The following is a 19,309-nucleotide window of genomic DNA, read 5'->3' on the forward strand; positions in this document are numbered from 1 at the left end:
GCAGGATATTAATTACTTTAAGTATGTGGTGGGTTAACCCCAGGCTCTCCAGTTGCAGGTATTTTTGAGTCGTTAAAATAGTAGTTTAACAGAAAAAAAAGTCATTAAAATAAAGTTGAAACACTTTACTAGGGATATGTTGTAGAGATTGCCTAGGTGTGTGAGCAAGGTGATGCCACTGCATCACCTTGAGATTTAGGTGCAAATCTTGCCAGCCTCGTCTGGTAACGGGCTCAACAGGAGCCACTGTCAGCTTTCACTTGGGAAGCACCGTTTGAGGTTCTTTCGGCATTCAGCCACTTGGCTGCTTTTCCATACAGGTTTGGGCAGCCTCTGACACAGCAGTTAGTTGAAACACAGCTCGCCTGCTTTCTGGGCACCTCCAGAAAGATTTGCTCGCCTGCAAATCTTTGGCCTTGAGTACCTAACGTTTTCTGAGCTAAATCCTAGCTGTTCAACAAATGTTTCTGAAATGTGAAGAGATCCAAGAATAATAATGTGGATTCCAAAACTTGCTGCTGTGTAGGAACTGTGGTGCTGGAAGCAAAATGCTCCCCCAGAAAGGAGGGGTAGAAATCCAAAATTTCCTCCTGACTATATGCAGAGATTCCTTTTATGCTTTCCAAATGCCTTCTGGAGGCATTTCTCTAGCTGCGCAAAGTGGCCTTTGCTTTTCATATGTAACCAATTGCATTGTTGCCATCTGAAACCCAAATTCTTTCCTCCTGCACCAGATGCAGACCCACAGGCTATGAAATGTTGAAGCATTTTTGTGAGCTGTGCCTTGCTTTGAATGCAAACCAGGGCATATCCAGCCAGGTCATCGCTCTGAGTTGTTTACAGTCCCATGAGCTGTGGTGTTTCCTGGTGTGTTTACAGTACTTTCAGCTGCTTTCTGCTTAACTCCTACATGCACACAAATTTTGCTTAAGCTTTGAAAGCATTGTAGTTTGTGAAATAACTGCAGTCCTGAATGTATCAGCAAAGGCACACTGAATTTGCCTCTCCAGCGGATTCTGATGTGTCAAAACACCCGTACAATTGGAAATAAGGACTAAAATGTTACTCCTCAGCCCTTCCTCCCTGCACAAGCCCCTCTGTCCTGACACCATGAGAGTATCTACATGCAATCTGAGTTGCTGGCCATGTTTAAGCAAACACACTTTGCTTTCCAGACTTAGATTGACTTGCCTAGGAACCCTTAAGAAATGCTGTGTGATGCTGAGGTCAGACCATCTTCTCCCCTCGTGCAGGTGACTTGATGAAGAGTGCTTCGGGGGAGTTTGCAGATGACCCCTGCTCCTCGGTGAAGCGGGGAAACATGGTCCGAGCGGCGCGCGCCCTCCTCTCGGCCGTGACTCGGCTGCTGATTTTGGCTGACATGGCAGATGTCTACAAGCTGCTTGTTCAACTCAAAGTCGTAAGTGTAGTTCTTTTGCTGTGGCTTGCTTTGCTGTTCATGCCACACCAAGTGGCTTTGTTTGGAGCCCGTGTGCTGACCCCAGTGTATTCACTGTCAGCAGCTTGCTTCTGAAGCAAGGAGGGGTTTAGGCTTTCTCCTCCGAACAAAATGTGGGGAATGGATGTTTTTCCACCTTTTTTTACACTCCTTGTGCATAGCTTTTAACGTTGTATTGTGCTTTATTCTCAACTGTAAGTATTGAAACTAAATGCACTGTGATCTGCAACTGCAGGGGAGAACCAGCTTTTTTCATCTTAAAAAGTAATTTGGCTTTCTTGTAAGCATCCTCCCTTGTAGCTCTAGGAATGAGTAGCTTTGGTAGACTAAATAAAGTGAATGTGAAATATTTGAGGAAGCCTTTTCTTCCCACGAACAAGAGAGTGGGTGGGTGGCTTGTACAGAATTTGAAATGAGGTTTGATACTGGGCCCACTTCTGTGTCAGGGCTTTGAGGACTCTGTACCCTTCAGCCACTGCTGTAGCTCTGTCATGGTCCTGGACCCCTTCATGCTCTTCCAAATGCATGTGTTTGGCTGTCTGGTAGCTGGTGACCATGAAGTTGTAGCTAAGCCCTGAGTACTTTGATGTATTTTGAGTCTTTGATGTATCTCTCAAAAAATAAAAGGAGTCATTGCTTTCTCTGTGTGCTGTGAAGTATGTTCTGAATTACTTCCTCAGCTGTGGACTGTGTTACTTGGAAAAATGTATGAAAATGTATTTACTTGTTTTTTTAGGTAGAAGAAGGTATCTTGAAACTAAGAAATGCTGGCACAGAGCAGGATTTGGGTATCCAGTACAAAGCCCTCAAACCAGAAGTGGACAAGCTGAACATCATGGCAGCCAAAAGACAACAGGTATAGCGGTGGCAGCTCTCTCTTCTAGTTATTACTTCTTTTTCTTATTCAAAATGAGAACGTGAGGAAGCCTTGCTGCCCTTGGACAGCACTAATACTTTTTTGTTAAACTTATTTTTATTGTGTTGCACTGTGCCAGGTTTAGGAAACTTGAGCTTGTCTGGTAAGCAGAAAGTCTGCTCAGCTGTAGTCTACTACTCCTGACCAAATTTGTTCTGGTAGCATTTGTTTATGTTAACGCTGTAGTACCTTACTGAAGTGCTGCTTCCCAAGACTTGCACTTCCCATTGTGAAGCATTGCAGATGTGGGTGAGGAAGGAGAATTGGGATGTGACTCGGTGCTAGGTGCCCTCCTCTCCAATAGAGCATGGTACCTCTGTGATTCCCACAGACAGGCCGAGTGTGCCCCTTTAAGCAGGGAGCAAAAGTCATGGCTGGGCACAGAATTCCAACTCTTTCCAAGAGGGTGAGTGGTCTTGCACTGAAATGCCTGTTTAAGAAGGGATTTAAAACCCTGTTTATGTGTGTGTTCTGTGTTTGGATAGTGTGTGCTTAACCTTAAATTGCGTGTGAAATTTGCTTGGTTCAACAGCACTGCTGTGACTCATTCTTGTGTAGGTAAGCTTTCAAAAGAAGGCAGAGGTGTGGGCAGTCTCATTTATCAGAAATAGCATAATTCTTGTAGAGCATTTTTGTTTGTTCTGCTGATATACACAAACTGAAACTGCTTATGCACCTCCACCACTGCTTGGATGTTTTTGCACAGATTCATCTTTGGAAATAAACTGAGTAGAGTCTAAAATGGATTGCTGGCTGGTTATGTATCTGAAATCTGATTGCAGTAAATGGGAGTAGGGTTGTGATGGCAATGCAATAAATGTTCTTAAACTGCTTCGTGATGGATTGTTCCACACTATGGGAAGTGGTTGTATTAAATCTGTAAGCCTGCCTGGAGTGCCCTCCCTGCTCAGTGTGTATCTTACAGAGGTCACATATTACCCATTCATTTTGAAGAGTCTGTCAGCCTGTTTTTTCCCCTTTTCTCAGTGAGGCAGTCCTCTTTATTTTCCTCACCTCTTTATTGGATTTCAGACATGACTTAAAAATTATGATACTGCTAATAACTGCATTCATTCTTCCTTTTATAAAATTACTGCTCATCCTGGACTCAGAAGTTTTACCTAATCATAGCACTTCTATTCCAAAATTGGGGCTGGACTAGATGATCTTTTGAGGCCCCTTCCAACCCTTAAGATTCTGTGATGATGCTTTAGAGAACTGCAGCAGTGAGTGCTTGGGGAAGGGCATATGGACTTGCTTGCTAATCTTAAATTACTGGTAATTACAGCCATTGGATTAATTTTGTTGCAATGGAAATGAACAAGTAGTTCAACGAGAATATATACTACTACTTCTAAAATTAAGTATCTGAGTCTCTTGAGGAGAGTAAACTCCATCTTCTAAGTGTGGTTAAAGAAAACATTCAGGTTGTGACTCTTGGAGTGTAAATTAAAGATCTTGCTCCTCACGTGCAAGTGCGAGATCAGATTGCAGAGGAAGCTTCTTGTTCATTTCATAGCTCAAAGTTAACTTGATTCTTAAATTATCTAAAAATGTAAAGTATTCTGCTTTGAGGATTTAGGTTTCTTTGTGGGTTTTTTACATGTAATGTTAACTGGAAGGAGTGGAGAGAAAAATGTGTGCTTGCAAATTCCATGTCCTCCTGATTTACAGGTGTTACCAGCTTTCAAAATGCTGGTTCTCTGCTGTGGAGAGGAGTTGTGGAGTTGTGAATTGCCCTCCAGGACTTTATTTTTTGGCTTTTTGAAGCTGTTGTGTTTTGAAATTAGTTGCACTCTTAAGAACAAAGATACTGTATCAGAAACTGGGTAAAGAACCTGCCTGTCTTTCGAAGGGACAGTGTGTGGATATTAAATGTGGGGAATGTTCTTAAATGCTTTTCTTTAATTTTCCTAATAGGAATTGAAAGATGTGGGTCACCGTGACCAAATGGCAGCAGCCAGAGGAATTCTGCAGAAGAACGTTCCCATTCTCTACACGGCGTCCCAGGCCTGTCTGCAGCACCCTGATGTAGCTGCTTACAAAGCCAACAGGGACCTGATCTACAAACAACTTCAGCAGGCGGTCACAGGCATCTCAAACGCAGCTCAAGCAACCGCGTCAGATGACACTGCCCAGCAACAGGGTGGAGGTGGAGAGCTGGCTTATGCCCTGAACAACTTCGATGTGAGTTTTAAACCCTTTATACAAGAGACATTTTAACTCCAACTCTTGTGTTTGTTCACCTGATTTACTAACAGCTTGCTTTTATTTGTATTGCCCGCAAGATCATTTTCTACTGAAACAGAGCAGTCCCAGGTAAAGCAGGCTTTTATTTTTTAAAGACTTTTTCCAAACTAGGATTGATGGACTAGAGAAAGCTATGTATGTGGTGCTTGGTGATTGAAGGCTGTCAAGTTAAACTAGCTCTGAAATAGCAGTTAGCCTGCTGCTATGTGAGATGTGAGTCCTTGGTTTGTTTGAAATTGGTTATTTCATAATATATTTATGTAATGTATTCTTGTAGGTGACAGAAATTACTTCTTAAAACTGAATAATGTGTTTGGAATTGCCCAAACTTCCTGCTGAGAGGAAGAACGCCAAGTGGGAAGTTTAATATGATCTTTGGTTGGGAATTAAGTCATTTCACACTGCGTTGTACTGATCTGTCATATTCTTTATCTTGCATTCAGTAAGTTACTGAGGATCACTGTGCATTTTTACTGAGAACACTTTCCTTTTGAAGCCAGTATTCTATGTCTACTACTGACTCAGCCACTGAATTTAAACACCTTGGCACTAACTTACCTCTAAAACTTTATTTAATGTTGCAAAGCGATCACTCAAAAGGTATTTAATACTTTCAGTTTTGCCAGGTATTGCTCCTCTTCTCTTTTTTGTGCTTACCATTCTTGGTGTTCCCCTAAAGTATCTGCCATTTTTATTTTACCAGGATAAAGTAGTGCTCAAGTTCTCCCTGTGCCTGATGCGAAGCCTTTCTGTGGGATCTCTTGGGTGACAGGAGGATCTCGTGGTTGTCCCTATCTGCTTTTAGTTTTAATTCTGCTTTTCTGAAATGCCATCAGTTGTATGTTCAGCTATATAAGTCTGAGTGTGCCTTAGGTTAGCACCCAAGTTTTGAGCAGGTACCTGTGGGAGGGGAAGGCAGGTCATGTAACAGCACACGCTGTTTCAGACTGACTTGGGTGCCTAGAAATGAAGAAGCAATTCAGTTCAGGTTCATGGATTGGCTAATCTAGCTCAAACCATTTAATGTGATTTCATATATATATATATGGTCACATTTTACTCTATGAACTCTCTAATGTATGGCCAAAGATTTTTTTGGAGTGTTGTAGCTCACATAGAGCTTTTGAGCTTTTAGTTCCGCTCCATGAGGCTCTCTAATAGCAGCAGGGCTTGTTCAGCAGGCCGGCTTCGGTGTGCGTGGCGTGCCAGAGCTTTGTCATCTCATTCCTGCCAAAGGAGACTGACAAAACAAATGTGTTCAGGTTCTTGGCAGATGTTATCCCTGCACTTCATTTCCTGCTAACATTTCAGTATTATTGCACTCTTATGAGAGAGAAGCTTTGCACACCCTCCCCACCAAATACTCCAGTGTTTCTAGTGGGATGGCAAAATAGTAAATGGCTACCAGAAGATAACAAGATAATTGTTATCTCAGTTTTTTGATGGTGCAGTTCTGGAGTTGTAGCATGCTACCATTGTGTTACCTATGTGGCTAAAAGTCTCAGAAAAAACAAGGAGCACGTTGGAGATGATGTGCTGTGTTCTAATCCTGCTGTAAAGACCGTGTGGTTACTCCACAGGCAGATGAAATGTACTGGCTGAGAGGAGAAGTACTGCTTGTGTTGTTGCTCAGTTAGCTGGCTTACAAACTGATGCTGAACCACTTCAACTTTGGGGCTTCTTTTAGAGAGAGTTAGCCACATCTTCCCCTCCTGCCCCCACAGTGGGAAGAAAAACCACCCAAACTTTAACCAAACCACCAAACCTTGAAATGGTCAAATAACTTTTCCTTGGTAAATGTATAAGCTGTTTAAATCAATCACCTGAAAGTACTCACAAGGTGAGAAGTCCTAAACTGCTGCTTCCTAGTGAACTTCTGTGGCTGGTGGTATTGGCCCCTTGAGAAGCAAATACGTGAGTACTGTTTCTGCCCTCAATCTCTCAGTATGAGCTATGCTTACTAATACTCTGTCAAGATAATCGTGTGGTAGTTTTCTGCCATGAAGAAATTGATCTGTGGACTGTTTGAAACATTTGCGTTGATGTTTCATGATGAGAATCTTTGAGAATGTTGTTGCATTTACGTGCATAACAGCAAAGGGAAGAAAGACTGAGTAAACTAGGACAACAGAACACTATATATAGGGCTAACTTTGGACACTTGTTTTCCTTGTTTTTTTTGTCTGTGATGGGCTAATTACATCTGACAAGTTAATTAGTGAAGGCATGTCTGGATTGACATGTAGTTAGGAAGAGTTCTGTACTTTGAACCTTATTTGTGCTGGCACGTTTGATTTTTGCCATTCGTGTAATGAGGCTTCCCGTGGCCAAGTTGTGTTTAGCTGTCAAAGCAGCACAAGAAATGACTAGCAATGTAATCTGCTGGAGAAGGTTTTAGTAATTTCACAAAACCACTCATGAAAATCATCCTTAGTGCCAAAATTACGTGTTTGCCTTTTATGCCTGATCAGGGGTTTTGCTGTAAATGTTGGTTGTCTTGATGACTTAACAGTAACTCAGTGCTTGGTCTGATTACTAATTTCTAAAGAACCCTTTCTTTTGCTAGAAACAAATTATTGTGGATCCATCAACCTTCAGTGAGGAGCGTTTCAGGCCTTCCCTGGAAGAGCGCCTGGAGAGCATCATTAGCGGAGCGGCCCTGATGGCTGATTCATCCTGCACACGTGATGACCGACGGGAACGTATCGTTGCCGAGTGTAATGCAGTGCGACAGGCCTTGCAGGATCTCCTTTCAGAATACATGGGGAATGTGAGTATCTTCTGTTTGTTGAGTTTTGTTTGTGTTTATAACTCCATGTGATGATCTAAAAACATGAAATCGAGGCTGCGTGTCTCAAAGCTGGTTTGTTCTGTTCGCAAACACAATTTGAACAGGAACCAGTGGTCTTGAAAGGTTTGTCAGGAGGCAGGATCAAACATGCTTAAATCATCAATGATACTTACCTTAAAATTGATCTCTGGTCTTCCAGGCAACTGTTCTCGTCGTAAGGTGTTAACCCTTTAGCACTGTTTTCATTTTCTGAGTGTTAATATTGGTTTGTGTAGAAATCCAATAGAATTAGTCTGGTTTTCCACCTCAGCTAACATAAGGTGACTCAGCTTATTGAAAAAGCAGCACTTCTCTTCTGTTGAAGCTTGGAAAGTTTAACTGTGCCAGCTGGATGTGTTCCTGTGTGACCTGATCTAGCTGGACCCGCTTTAGCAGGGGGATTGGACTTAGATGATCTCTAGAGGTCCCTTCCAAATCCTTCTGTGATACTAAGATCTTTCTGCCTGAAGGCATAGATTCGCAGAACCAAGTCAATTTACTGTTGCTACTCAGTTTGAGTAGAGGTGATACACAAGTATGAAATCCTGAGAGCAGTTCAGTGTAAATATTGGGCTCTGAGCAGTCTTTTCCAGTGTTTAGGCATTTAATGTGCAGACAATATTTGAAGCCTGAGAGTGTTTCTGTGCTTGGAGTTCGTGGTATGTCATGCGGATGAGCTTCTGTGTTTGAGGGCATCATGATACAATACAGGACTCTTTCCCCTCCATTGCCTCTTTGTTCTTATCCCAGTGAGTTTTAATCTGAATGGGTCTTCCTATGTTGAGAGACAAGGTTGGGATATCCTAAGATTTAGCCTGTATCTAGTGTTTCACCTTAAATACTGTTAAAGTTGATTTCTGAAATAAAATTGTGGCAATGGCAGCAACTTTACTGTGTAGCTTCTAGTACTCTGCAAGTAAAATTGGCTGAGGAAAGCTTAATGGTATGAAGCAAAGCCTTATTTATGCGTTTGGTTATATTGGAGGTGAAACTTGGTTCAGAGAGACCTTTTTCAGGCAGCAGAATTTATTTAGGAACATCACTGTGTTGTATATCTTTCCTTCAAGTCTTGTGGCGAGAACCACTTGAACACAGAGTGAAACTGGTCCAAAGGCCACTGTGTGGTGTAATCTGGAGAACAGATGCAGCGTGTGCTAGAGAGAAAGTAGGGTGAGGATTTCTGTTTACCAAAGACAAGGACAAAGTAATTGAACAAAACTGAAAGGCAAGTCTTATATAGCCTGCGGGCTGAGCTAGGTACTTCATGTAGTCTGTCTTAATTGCTTGTGAAAGTAGCATTGACATTATATAGAATGTAAGAGTGCAGCTGGGAAGCAAGCCGCTAAGTTGTGTCATTTAAAATTCCTTTCAGAGCAGGCTGTTTTATTAGTGTATAATGCATCTGTAATAATCCCTCAAACAAACGTGCTGCTGGATTGGATGAAGCCCTATTGGCATGATTCGGGATAAAACATCCACCACACTCCAATTAGACGCATGGAAGAGGTGAATGCTCAGTCTTGCACGTGCGAGTTGGTTGGCATTTCTCTTCTTGAAAGCTGGTCAATAGCTACATGAGATGCAGACTTTGACTTCCTGTCACAGAAACGCCTGTCCTCCTTGGCTGTGTGTAGTTGTCTCTGATATGCAAGTTAAAGCAATCACGCTGGGATGGAAAGAATGTATTCCCTCTGTTATCTCCTTCAACACATTGTGAAATTAGTGGAGCGTACTGAATTTTTTAAAGTCACTGCTATGTTATGATTGTAGACAGTGTAGTTGGGGAAATGAGACTAGAAATTCAGTGAAATGGAGTGGAAAAGCAATTGATAAATTATGGTGAAAATGTGGGATGGTGTGTAAAAATCCATACTGAGGGTAGAAAACCCCCTCAATGATTAAGCTGAAGAATGAGTTATAGTGGGGGAAGCTAAACAGTGAAAAAGGTTCGATACATCTACAGGAAGAGTAGGGATGTGCTGACTTACAGTAGTGGTAGAGGAAATGTCACATCATGTATATGTATGATGTTCCCACAGCTACCGTACCCAGCCATCTCCTGTTGTGCTTTTCTGCAGTCTCCCTTTGAAGAAGGGAATGAATCAGGCATTAAATCTGTTAATTGCACAGCACTTGCAGTGCATCATAAATCCTATCTGAGTGCTAGAATAAGAGGTATTTATTGGCCAAGTATAAAAACTCAGAGAGAAGATTGGATGAGGATACACTGGGAAGGTTGAAGCACAGGAATGTCTTCAGGCAGATTCCCTTTTAGTTTTAAAAGCCGTCTGTTGTAGTGACTTCCTCTGGCTTTTGGGTTTTCTTTCAGATCTCTGGCAATAAAAAGGCTGTTTCCTAGATAGTTTATAACTTGAAGTTTAGTGTTTTGGACCCATAGTTTAATTTTCTCTGGGCCAGCCTCAACTAAGTCTGGAAGCATTTCAAGCTGTGTTACAATGGAGGGCAGAAGTTTCTATCTGAATAACAGTTTTCAGTAATAAACTGAACTGTAGGATCTCTTGACTCCCGCTGCATCTGCTGGCATGGTGATGAAGCCTGTGATTATGCCCCTAAAAAAAGGGGCAAGATTTGCTTGTTCAGTAGGTTGTTACATAAGTTTCTATCACCTTTCCTGACAACTGGTGTGCATTTTATTCATCTAGCACATCTGTTTTGCCATTTTCAAGAGAAGCCCAACTTGGTCAGACTAAATTTTGTACATCAAGGCCAGTATCCTGCCTTGACACCTGTCAGCTGTAGATCCTACAAGAAAGAGAGCAGTAAGAGTGGAGATGTATGGCTTTACTTCCACAGTATTCCCCAGGTGCTAGCAGTCTGCAGCTCGGGTACTTCCAGAGCTAGCGGTGCTCTTGATGGACTTTTCCCCAGTGAGTCTATACAGTTTCTTTCTGAACCTTATAAACTTACAGCATCTGTAGTCTTTGTTAGCAAGGAGTTCTCATGCGTAAATAGGTACTGTGTGAAGAAACAACTCTCCATGTGTTTGATATTTCCTCCATCTCATTTGGGAAAAGATCCTGAGCAGTTACACCTTGCTTATCCTTTTCTATGCTGCTTACATCGTTTCAGAGCCATACCACACAGGAGATGGTCTTACCTTCCCTAGAGGCAAGTGTCCTAGTTTGATTAGGTGCACACAAGGTACTCCACACCACCCCTCAGCTTTGGCTGTGTGCTTGTTATCAAACAGCCTGGTGGGATTAGGATGAGGTTTGTAGAGTGAATTAGGACTGGATGCCTGTGCTTATCTGCTTTTCACGTAAGTTTTGCATCACCTGATTTTGGCCTAGTCTTGTGGGCTGGGTGCTGGTTAGCATTTGGTGTGCTAGTTGCTGTCCCCTTGTATAGATTAACTCGGAGAATCCAGCTCAGGTGCCCTAAGTAGACTCTGAGATGAGAATCACAGTGCATGACGCAGCGGCAATTGGGAGATGAGTTTCAGAAGTGCACTTCTGATCTGGGCCATAAAGCTGGTGCCAACAGATTCCATGTTCCTGTTCCTTGTCTGGATCTTCGGATTCCCTTCGAGGTTGGGGGGCAGAACTGTGCCTGCTGCTCAGGATTCAGACAGTGCCATGGTATCTTCTGGTTTTATTCCTTAGTCCTGTCCTAACTATGCCTAACGATTTGCTTTCTGATAGCTGCTGAGTGCTGAGATGTTACCTTGATGAAACGACTGCCATCAAGATTTAGCTTCTGGGTCACAGTGGTAGGAGTCTGTTTCTGCAAATGTTAAGTTCAATGGTCTTTCCCTTGTGCATCACTTACTGCTTATGTCCACTGAACTTCATCGGCCATTTTTATTACCCAGCCTCTTGGTTTATAAGCCACATTCTTTAAAATGCCAGCTGTTCATCCCTTAATTGTACCATCTGATTCTTTAGCTTTATCCCCTCATCTTCCCCTTCGCCTAGGGACAACTGGTTTCCATTATGGCTTTTGCTCACTTCTCACAATTCCAACACAAAATACTTTCTCTTTTTAAACTTGCATTTCAGATCCCTCCTGGATTGAAACAGCAAATGCAAATGTCTATGTGTGTTTGATTTCTTTCTTCTTGCTTGGAGTGAGTTTGATTCTTACTGGTAATGCTGAATGGCAGAGCAAGAATGGAAAGAAATAATGATTGATTCTGACTAGCATTGTAAAAGCAGAGTAATCCAAGGTCGTGGGTCTGAGAGAACTGTCTGGAATGCAAGAAATTGACCACATCAGTTGTAGCAATGCTTGTAATGTAAGTAATGGATGACAAGACCCAGATCTTTGTATGATCTGTTGCAGTCAGACATTCTTAGTGTGTATTTTATTAATTAAATGAAAAAAATTTCAAAGGATATTTGAGTTCAGTTGAACATCAGTACTAGACTTAGGCAGGAGAAGAGGACAGAGCAAAGAAACTCCTGAAATAATGTTCAAGATTAATATACAGCAGTGAAGAAGTTAGGAAGGAAGCTGGGATCCTGAGTGCAGCAATGTCACAAAATGCAACAGAAGCAGTCTTTAGTGTCTGACTCCCACGTTCTTGTGTGGATAGACGTTGACTGTTTGCAGCTTGCTGCAAATTCAAAGTATAAACCAGAATATTTGTTGACACTACCACCAAATTATCCCAATGTTGCCTTTGCACTAGCAGCTGGTTTAATGCCTCTCCCAGCGCAGGGAGCAGCTACTGTTCTTGTCAACATCTCTGCTTTTCTGTACTGTACTAGTGAACTCTGCCTCAAATTTAGGTGTGTAGTTTTCATTGCTGTTAAGTTATCTAAGCTGCTTCAAGTGAATGCATAAAAAACCACAGTGGGCTGATAGAGCTGAAATATTTCTGCATTTCTTATAAGCTGCTATGTAGGATGGAGAGATACAAAAAGATGCCTACAGACACCAAATCCACAGGCTGTAAGTCATGATAGGGTATGTGCTCCATGCTGGAACTCTCTATGGGTGTTATTAGCACAGAGCTTGGGCAGCTGGCTTTGATTTTAGCTGCTGCGTTACATATGGGAAATATAGGAGATTATTGTGTGTTTTGAGGCTTGGGTTTTAAAGTTGGTTTTTTAGTGGGTCAAAGTGCCATTTGTTTGATGGAAACTTAGTCAGTTTGACCACACAGAACTTGCAGACAACATCATGCATCCCATTGAGATGTCGGACTGGAAATAAAAACTTCCTTAAGCTTTTGACAGTCCCTTTTTATTGCTTCATGCAAGTGCCCTGAGAGATGGGGATGGTTCTGCATCGTCCCACAAGTGCTGCTGTAGAGCCATTCCCCAGCAGCGATCAGAGGTATCCAGCTGTAGTACACCCAGAAATGTGCAGAGAGCTCTCATCTCAAGTCTATTCTGTACCCCATCAATTTCTAATGCATGTAGCTACCATTTCATACACACACCAGTAACTTGGACATGTACTACCATAAACTTTGTCAGAAATGCTAGTTTGGCTGGTGTGGAATGCGAACCCAGAGCCCCACTGTGTACAACATGCTCTCGTACAATAAAATCCCTTGTTACTACATTTGGAAACGATAAATCATGTTACATAAAGTAGCTTGACAGCTCCTATTTCAATGGGAATTTTAATGCTTTCATATTAACATTCTGACTGTGTCCTTGACTGTCTGGATTGCATTAGAGGTGCTTGGCAGCAAATAGAGAAAAGCCATTGGGGGCTGGTTTTGGAGCAGACATTCCAAGCACACATCATTTCAGATGACTTTTTCTTGCTTCCAGTTTCCATCTTCTGTTTGGCCTCAAGTGATTGAGTACCATAGCTGGGTGTGTTTTGGGGTGAGAGTTGTATTTATTTTAATGTTAGATTTTAATCTAATGTACAATTGTATAGCACAACTTGACAAGTAAGTGATATGGTTGCTGCACTGCACTGCCTAGTAGGAGCTCTGGCATGCTGGCCAGCGTGGTTTGGCTCTCAGGGTATCTGATACAGCTCTTGACACTTCTGGTTTTGGACTTGGTGGTCTCATAGCTTCCTAAGTGCTTGTTTTGCACCCTGTTTCTGTGTTTAGTGCACTTAGGAAATGTACTACTCCAAACAAGTACTGTTTCCTTCATCTTAATTGTACTCCTTCGCTTTTCTTCCCTAAGCTGCTTAGAGCATCTCTGATGCTCAAAAATGAATGAGTGAAAAAGTGTCTCGTTTATCTATTCAGTATCTTTTGGGAGAAATAATTTTGTCTTCAGAACTCCCAGCAAAGGGCACTTCTCCTGACAGACTTGTGATTTACAGAATGGAGATGTGGTTTCATTATGAGTTTGCCTATTAATAAAGTTGATGCACAGTTTTGTATTTCCCTCAAGGGTTCAGGCTTGGGAAGGGAACACATGTGATTGTTCACGTGACTGTAAAACTTATTTACAACAAGTATCTATATATTTGAAAGGATTCTTGCACAGCCTCTAATGAAAGCCACTGTTTCTGTGGAAATAGATGTGAATTAAAATGGCAGACTGATCTGTATTTATGATAAAGATGCTGCTAAAAATCCTGCCTTGAGATAATCTGCACTTTCTTTTTTAATATTGTTTCTGTCAGTTTAAGATGCTTGAACGCTGATGTGATGGATGCAGTTGGAAAGCCTGGATGGATTTTCCTGTCATGGACTTTGCTGTTCAATAGAGAGCTATGCTGTTACGCTGGGCACTAATTTCCATAGACATTATCAGTTTGACAAAGATGCTGCTTTTCACAACAAAACATTTCTGAGCTGATACAGTTTTTAAGTTTAATGCTTCCAGGCTGACAAAGAGTAAATAATTCAGCATGCTTGGAGTGAAGCCTGATGAAGAAGATGAGCTTCACGCTGCATCAATTGGGCATTTTTGGGCCACAGAAACGAGCTTCCATGTTGCTTACTCTGCATCATCCTGGTTTGGGACTTAGAATGGGCTGTGTTTGCAGAAGACATTCTGGGAACTTTAATTTCTTGGGCAATAATGCAAGGGCATGTGGAAATAAATGGAGGCCAGCTCATATAAAGTTTTATCGGCTGTGTGAGCTTTGAGTTTTCATGCTCTTCAGAGCTCCTTGTTATCCCAGTGGTTACTCTGCACTCATCCTGATTTGGAGATGCCAAACATCTGCTGCTGTGAGGGTGCTTAGCCTTGGAGGACAGGGAGGGCAGTGCGTCTGGGCTTCAGTTATTTGGCATGGCTGATGGTCAGTGCAGTCAGCCTTTGCTACCAATTCCTTTATGCAAGTGGCAAACATGAAAGTCTTGAATGCTTTTTCAGGCTCAAGTTAGCATTTGTGTTACTGGGAATGCTTTTCTTGTAGAAGCGTATGGCTGGCTTAATACCTTCTTAAGAAACCCAACGGAGCCCAACACTCACACTTGAAGTTCCAGCACAAGCTTAGCAGTCTATTGAAATCTGAAACCATTGCTCTTCATCTACTACTTCCAGCCTTTGCCGCTTGTTTGGCACAAAATTGCTAGTCATAACTCTTAAATTGCATAGGTTTGACAGTAGCTGGGATGTAGTCTAAACTGTCTTTACAGCAGCATTTTTGTTTGCTTTGCAGCATTTTTGTTGTAAGCTCTTAATGTATGTAAAAGGGTGAAGGTCGCTGCCCTCACTGACAGTGCTTACTCTGTCCATGTGTGCAACAGTCTAATGCTGTCTCTAAACTTGAGAATCAGGTCCTGTTGTTACCTTGTATGTCAGTGAAAGCTTGCTTCCTCCTCAATCCCTCCTTTCCTTCCCCATCCTTTTAGGTTTGTATTGATGAAACAATCTATTTTTCTTGTCTTATTAGACATATGTCTACCTCCAGGGTTAACACATACCTAATATATTACATTATAAATCCTGACCTTTTGTAATCTAATGTTGATCAAATAATGTTTGAGATGGGTGAAAGGAAGACCTGAAAGAAGTGCACATTCTTGTGATGTGGCAGTTGGCATTTAGCAGCATTTTATTTTGCTGAGCTGTAAATGATTTTACATGCATATGTTGTGATGCTATGCATGGATTCTGCTTTAAAATTCTGTGTATTTGTGACTTAATTCACTTGAAACCTACTGTTCTGTAGCAAAATATTTGAATTCTGTCTGCCTACATAAGATTAAATATGTAGTTGCCTCTAATGAAGCTGCATTTGGTGATCCTTGAGTACTCTCTCAAAGCTAAAATCAAGGAGTACAGACGGAACAGAGCATCTAAGTTTGCACAGTGACTACTGATCTGTGGATAAACAGTTTTTTAGCCTCCAGCAGGATCATGCTCCCAGTGTGCAGAAGTATTACACACACAACTGGGCTTTTGAATTCCTCCTGTTGGAGGAAGGGGATAATGGAATTATTACCAAGTTGAAATAACACAGTTCTTGCATTACAACAGAATATTTGGATTTCAGGTCCTGGACTTCCCCTCTTTTTCTTTAATCCAGAGATTCTGTTAGACCAAGGCTAAAGTTCCTTTCTTTCTGTGAGATGAGATTCAGAAGGGTAATGAAATGAGAAAGTGAGGAGAGTTGCTGTGTGTGTGCACATGCCCCTGTTACTGTCTGATACCGCTTACGTCCTCTCCAGTGATAAGCTGTGCCTTTTTTTCTTCTTTCCGGTATCTCTTTACCATTTCAGCAAGCAGTAGAGGTCTTGATGGGAACACAGAATTTCTATTCTAGATGTGGTGTTTAATATCTAGATTGTGCTCTTTGCCTAACCTGTTTTATCCTGTGTAAGAAAGATGATGTTCTGTAATGCCCATTGTGTCCTGGAGCTTTAGACCTACTTTGTCCCAGAAAGTCAACTGAATCAATACAGAATAATTAGCATTTGTGGCTTATTCAAGTAGTGGCAGCCCTTCTGAATGTAAATAGAGGGAGAAAAGTGACTTAATCCTTCTCATATCTGAAGAAAGGGTGAGGGTTAAGCTGGATCTTGGAAAGCTGTTGAAACAGAGGAGAAAATTTTATCTTCCTTCTGATCTGCTCAGGGACGTGTTTCTTCAGCAGGAGGCCAGGAGTTTAGAGGTAAACCATCAGAGGAGAAACAGAGCAGAGTCAAATTGTATATATCCTAGGGTTAAAAATCCTTCTGCTCAAACCTATTTGAAAAGACTATCTTCATAACTTTGGAGACTGTATATTCTTGCTGCATTGGGACTCTTTTAAGTGGTTTCTTTACAATAACAACTACAAGCCTATAGGGTCTCAGGCCAAGACCATCCTTGCGAAGGTGTGCTAACAGATGCATTTTCCTCAGTGCCAATTAACAAAAGGTTTTTTTCCTGGGCATCAGGCCATAAGAGGAAAATCTGGGCATTTGCAGAGTAAGCAGTAGTCAGTGGAAAGGCAAAGTCACATGATTCTGAGCTTGCTTTCAGCAATAATAGTGCCTTTAATAAATGGGGTGTATTTTTCTTTAATGACTGTGTGTTTCAGATTGAAGGCAAATGTGACACCACGTGCAGCCGTTAAGGGATTATTGGCTCATACAGCATATATGTTAACCTCTGACTGTCAAGAAAAAAGGGTTTTGCCATTCATTGGGTGCTCTTCTGCTGCCATATGTGGCCAGAAAAAAAACTGCTTCATGGCTCATGCTCTCTTCTGTATGCCTGAGGTGCTGTCATCTGTGGTTTGCCCAATGTGATAACTTGAATTGACATTATCAGTTACTTTATGAAACCTGCAGAAAGCACTTGGAAAATGAAGCCTGGTAGCTCTTTGGGGAAAAAAAAAAAACAAATCAAAAGGCTTTGAAAACAAAATGTTCTTGGTTTACAAAGTGTTTACCTTTGTAAGTGTGGTATCTTAAAAAGCCAAGCATCCCTGTGGAGCAGAGGGAATGCAGGTGGTGTGGGAGTGTGCTGTGGAATGACTGGTAAAATGAGGTACAGTTCCTGGGGATGCAAAGAAGTTAGTGGTGGTGGTTGGAGACCTCTTTGCTATCTCTGCCAGGCTAAGGTGTTCAGACAGCAGGCACATGCCCTTGTTGGGACTCTGAGACCACTGAGCCCTTTCTGCTTCTTGGCAGCTCCAGATTTTCTTTCTAGCTTGCCTTTTGTCTGCTGCATTTGAGGGGAAGGTATTGTGGTCTTGTATTTAAACATTAAGCTCCTTAAAAAATAAATGTACTTTTTATTGCCTTTTTGTGAAGTTGATTGAATTTTGGAGTAAGGTTCCAACCTACAAGCAAGACAGGCACCTTTCTGGTTTGTTTTCCTTGGCTTGGGGTTTGTTTAATGTTTTTAAATAATGGTAGATAAAGATTTGTGCAGTGTGAGGCTGCGCACAGGGGCAGTTTGGGGAAGTCAAGACATTTGACTGCATTAAGCTAGTCAAGATTTCAGACGCTTCTGATATATGAATGGAATTGCAAAACTTGTCTCAGAAGAAATACATATAGAAATATGAAGGAATGTTGGAGATCCTGAAGTATCTTCCTCTGCCTTCCTCAACGCACCCCTCAACATGCTTGAGACTTAACCTGTATCGTGAAGTTTCTTTTTTTTTCCTAATATCAACTTGAGACCACTTGTATTGACAGGTTTCAGGTTTGTTCCAGATATTAATCAGCAACATTGGGATATGATACCTTAAACCTGCCCCAAGGTAATTCTGGGACTTGTGTAGCACACAGTCTGTCCTGTATCTAGTGTTGATGGGCATTTCTCCTTTTCAGGCTTCCTGGCAGTTGAATAACAGCTGTGAATGTCAGTGATGGCCCAAGTCATATAGCTCCATTTATGTGCTAGCCACATGTTTTTTAACCTAATATGATGCATTAACTGTAATCAGAACAACTTAACTAAACCCCAGCAACTTAATTCTGCTGGTGTGGAAATTGGACAATGGGCTATGTTAAGTTGCACAGATGGCTTCTGTGTCTGAAAAGGAGGAGATGAAATGGGAGTCACAAACATGTGTATCTTCCTCAGCTCACAATCAGCTTCTTGCACTACATAGGGAAAAAATTGTAATATGGGGCTTGCTTGTGCTTCACTGCTATGCCTTTGAAGCTCTCCTTTAAGGACTGTCTTTATTGAGTCATTTCTAGGGAAGAAGGTGACATGAGAGCTCTGATGTCAAGTACAAAATAAGACTGCAGTTATATCATTTGATACTGTTCCCCTTAAATGCCAAATTGTGAATTTCCTTAGAGGCGGAATGAGTTTTTGGGCACCTCTCCAGGAGTCAAAGAATCTCAATTCTGGAGGTCACTGGACTGAAAAAAGCCAAGAAAATGGGAAGTTAATGCAGAAATAACTGAAATGCTTAGAAGAAAAAAAGTTGAAAGTACCTCTGGTTTGCACCTGAGCTGTTGACCCCTTTGGAGCTGGTACCCTGCAAGATGGTCGTGTTTCTTCCACTGGGATCATCTAATTGAGAAAGTCAGGGTCTTCACAAATGTAGCAGTTTCTGTTCTCATGTTGGGAGAGCTGCCTTGAAGCAGATTTGACTCTCTTCTAGCTGCAGGTAAGATTGCTGCCCAGGCTCACCTGGGTATGGTGATCTCCTGCTCATCTCTCACTTCTGTTGTCACACATAACTTATCTCAGTTTGCTCCTGGATATACAGATGCTGTGAGACTCTGTGACTGAAATAATGAGCAGATCCTATGGGGATGATGTGTTTAGAGAAAAAGGCAGCAGTTAAGCAGGAAATCCTCCTGTCCTGATACTCCCCCATACGCTATGGTGAAGACTTAACTCACAGGGGATATAAAAGTGGCTTTTTAGTGACAGGTGCTGAAGTCTCCAAACTTCCTCTCAATTTTTATCCTCAAGAATTAGTTTTATAGGGCTGTGGAGACATAGAACCATAGAATGGTAGGAGTTGGAAGAGACCTTTAGAGATCATCTAGTCCAACCCC

General features: G+C 41.8%; 1 protein-coding gene across 1 annotated transcript in view; it reads left to right on the forward strand.

The window, feature by feature from the left end:
- Window positions 1-19,309, forward strand: part of CTNNA1 (catenin alpha 1) — a 117,447-nt gene that overhangs the window by 24,402 nt on the left and 73,736 nt on the right. The window contains exons 4-7 of the mRNA XM_062001939.1: window positions 1,254-1,420; window positions 2,196-2,315; window positions 4,296-4,562; window positions 7,192-7,395. Coding sequence (XP_061857923.1) covers window positions 1,254-1,420; window positions 2,196-2,315; window positions 4,296-4,562; window positions 7,192-7,395 — 758 coding nt within the window. The remainder of the gene's footprint in view (window positions 1-1,253; window positions 1,421-2,195; window positions 2,316-4,295; window positions 4,563-7,191; window positions 7,396-19,309) is intronic.

Source organism: Colius striatus, chromosome 9, assembly GCF_028858725.1.
Source record: "Colius striatus isolate bColStr4 chromosome 9, bColStr4.1.hap1, whole genome shotgun sequence".
Classification (NCBI taxonomy): domain Eukaryota; kingdom Metazoa; phylum Chordata; class Aves; order Coliiformes; family Coliidae; genus Colius; species Colius striatus.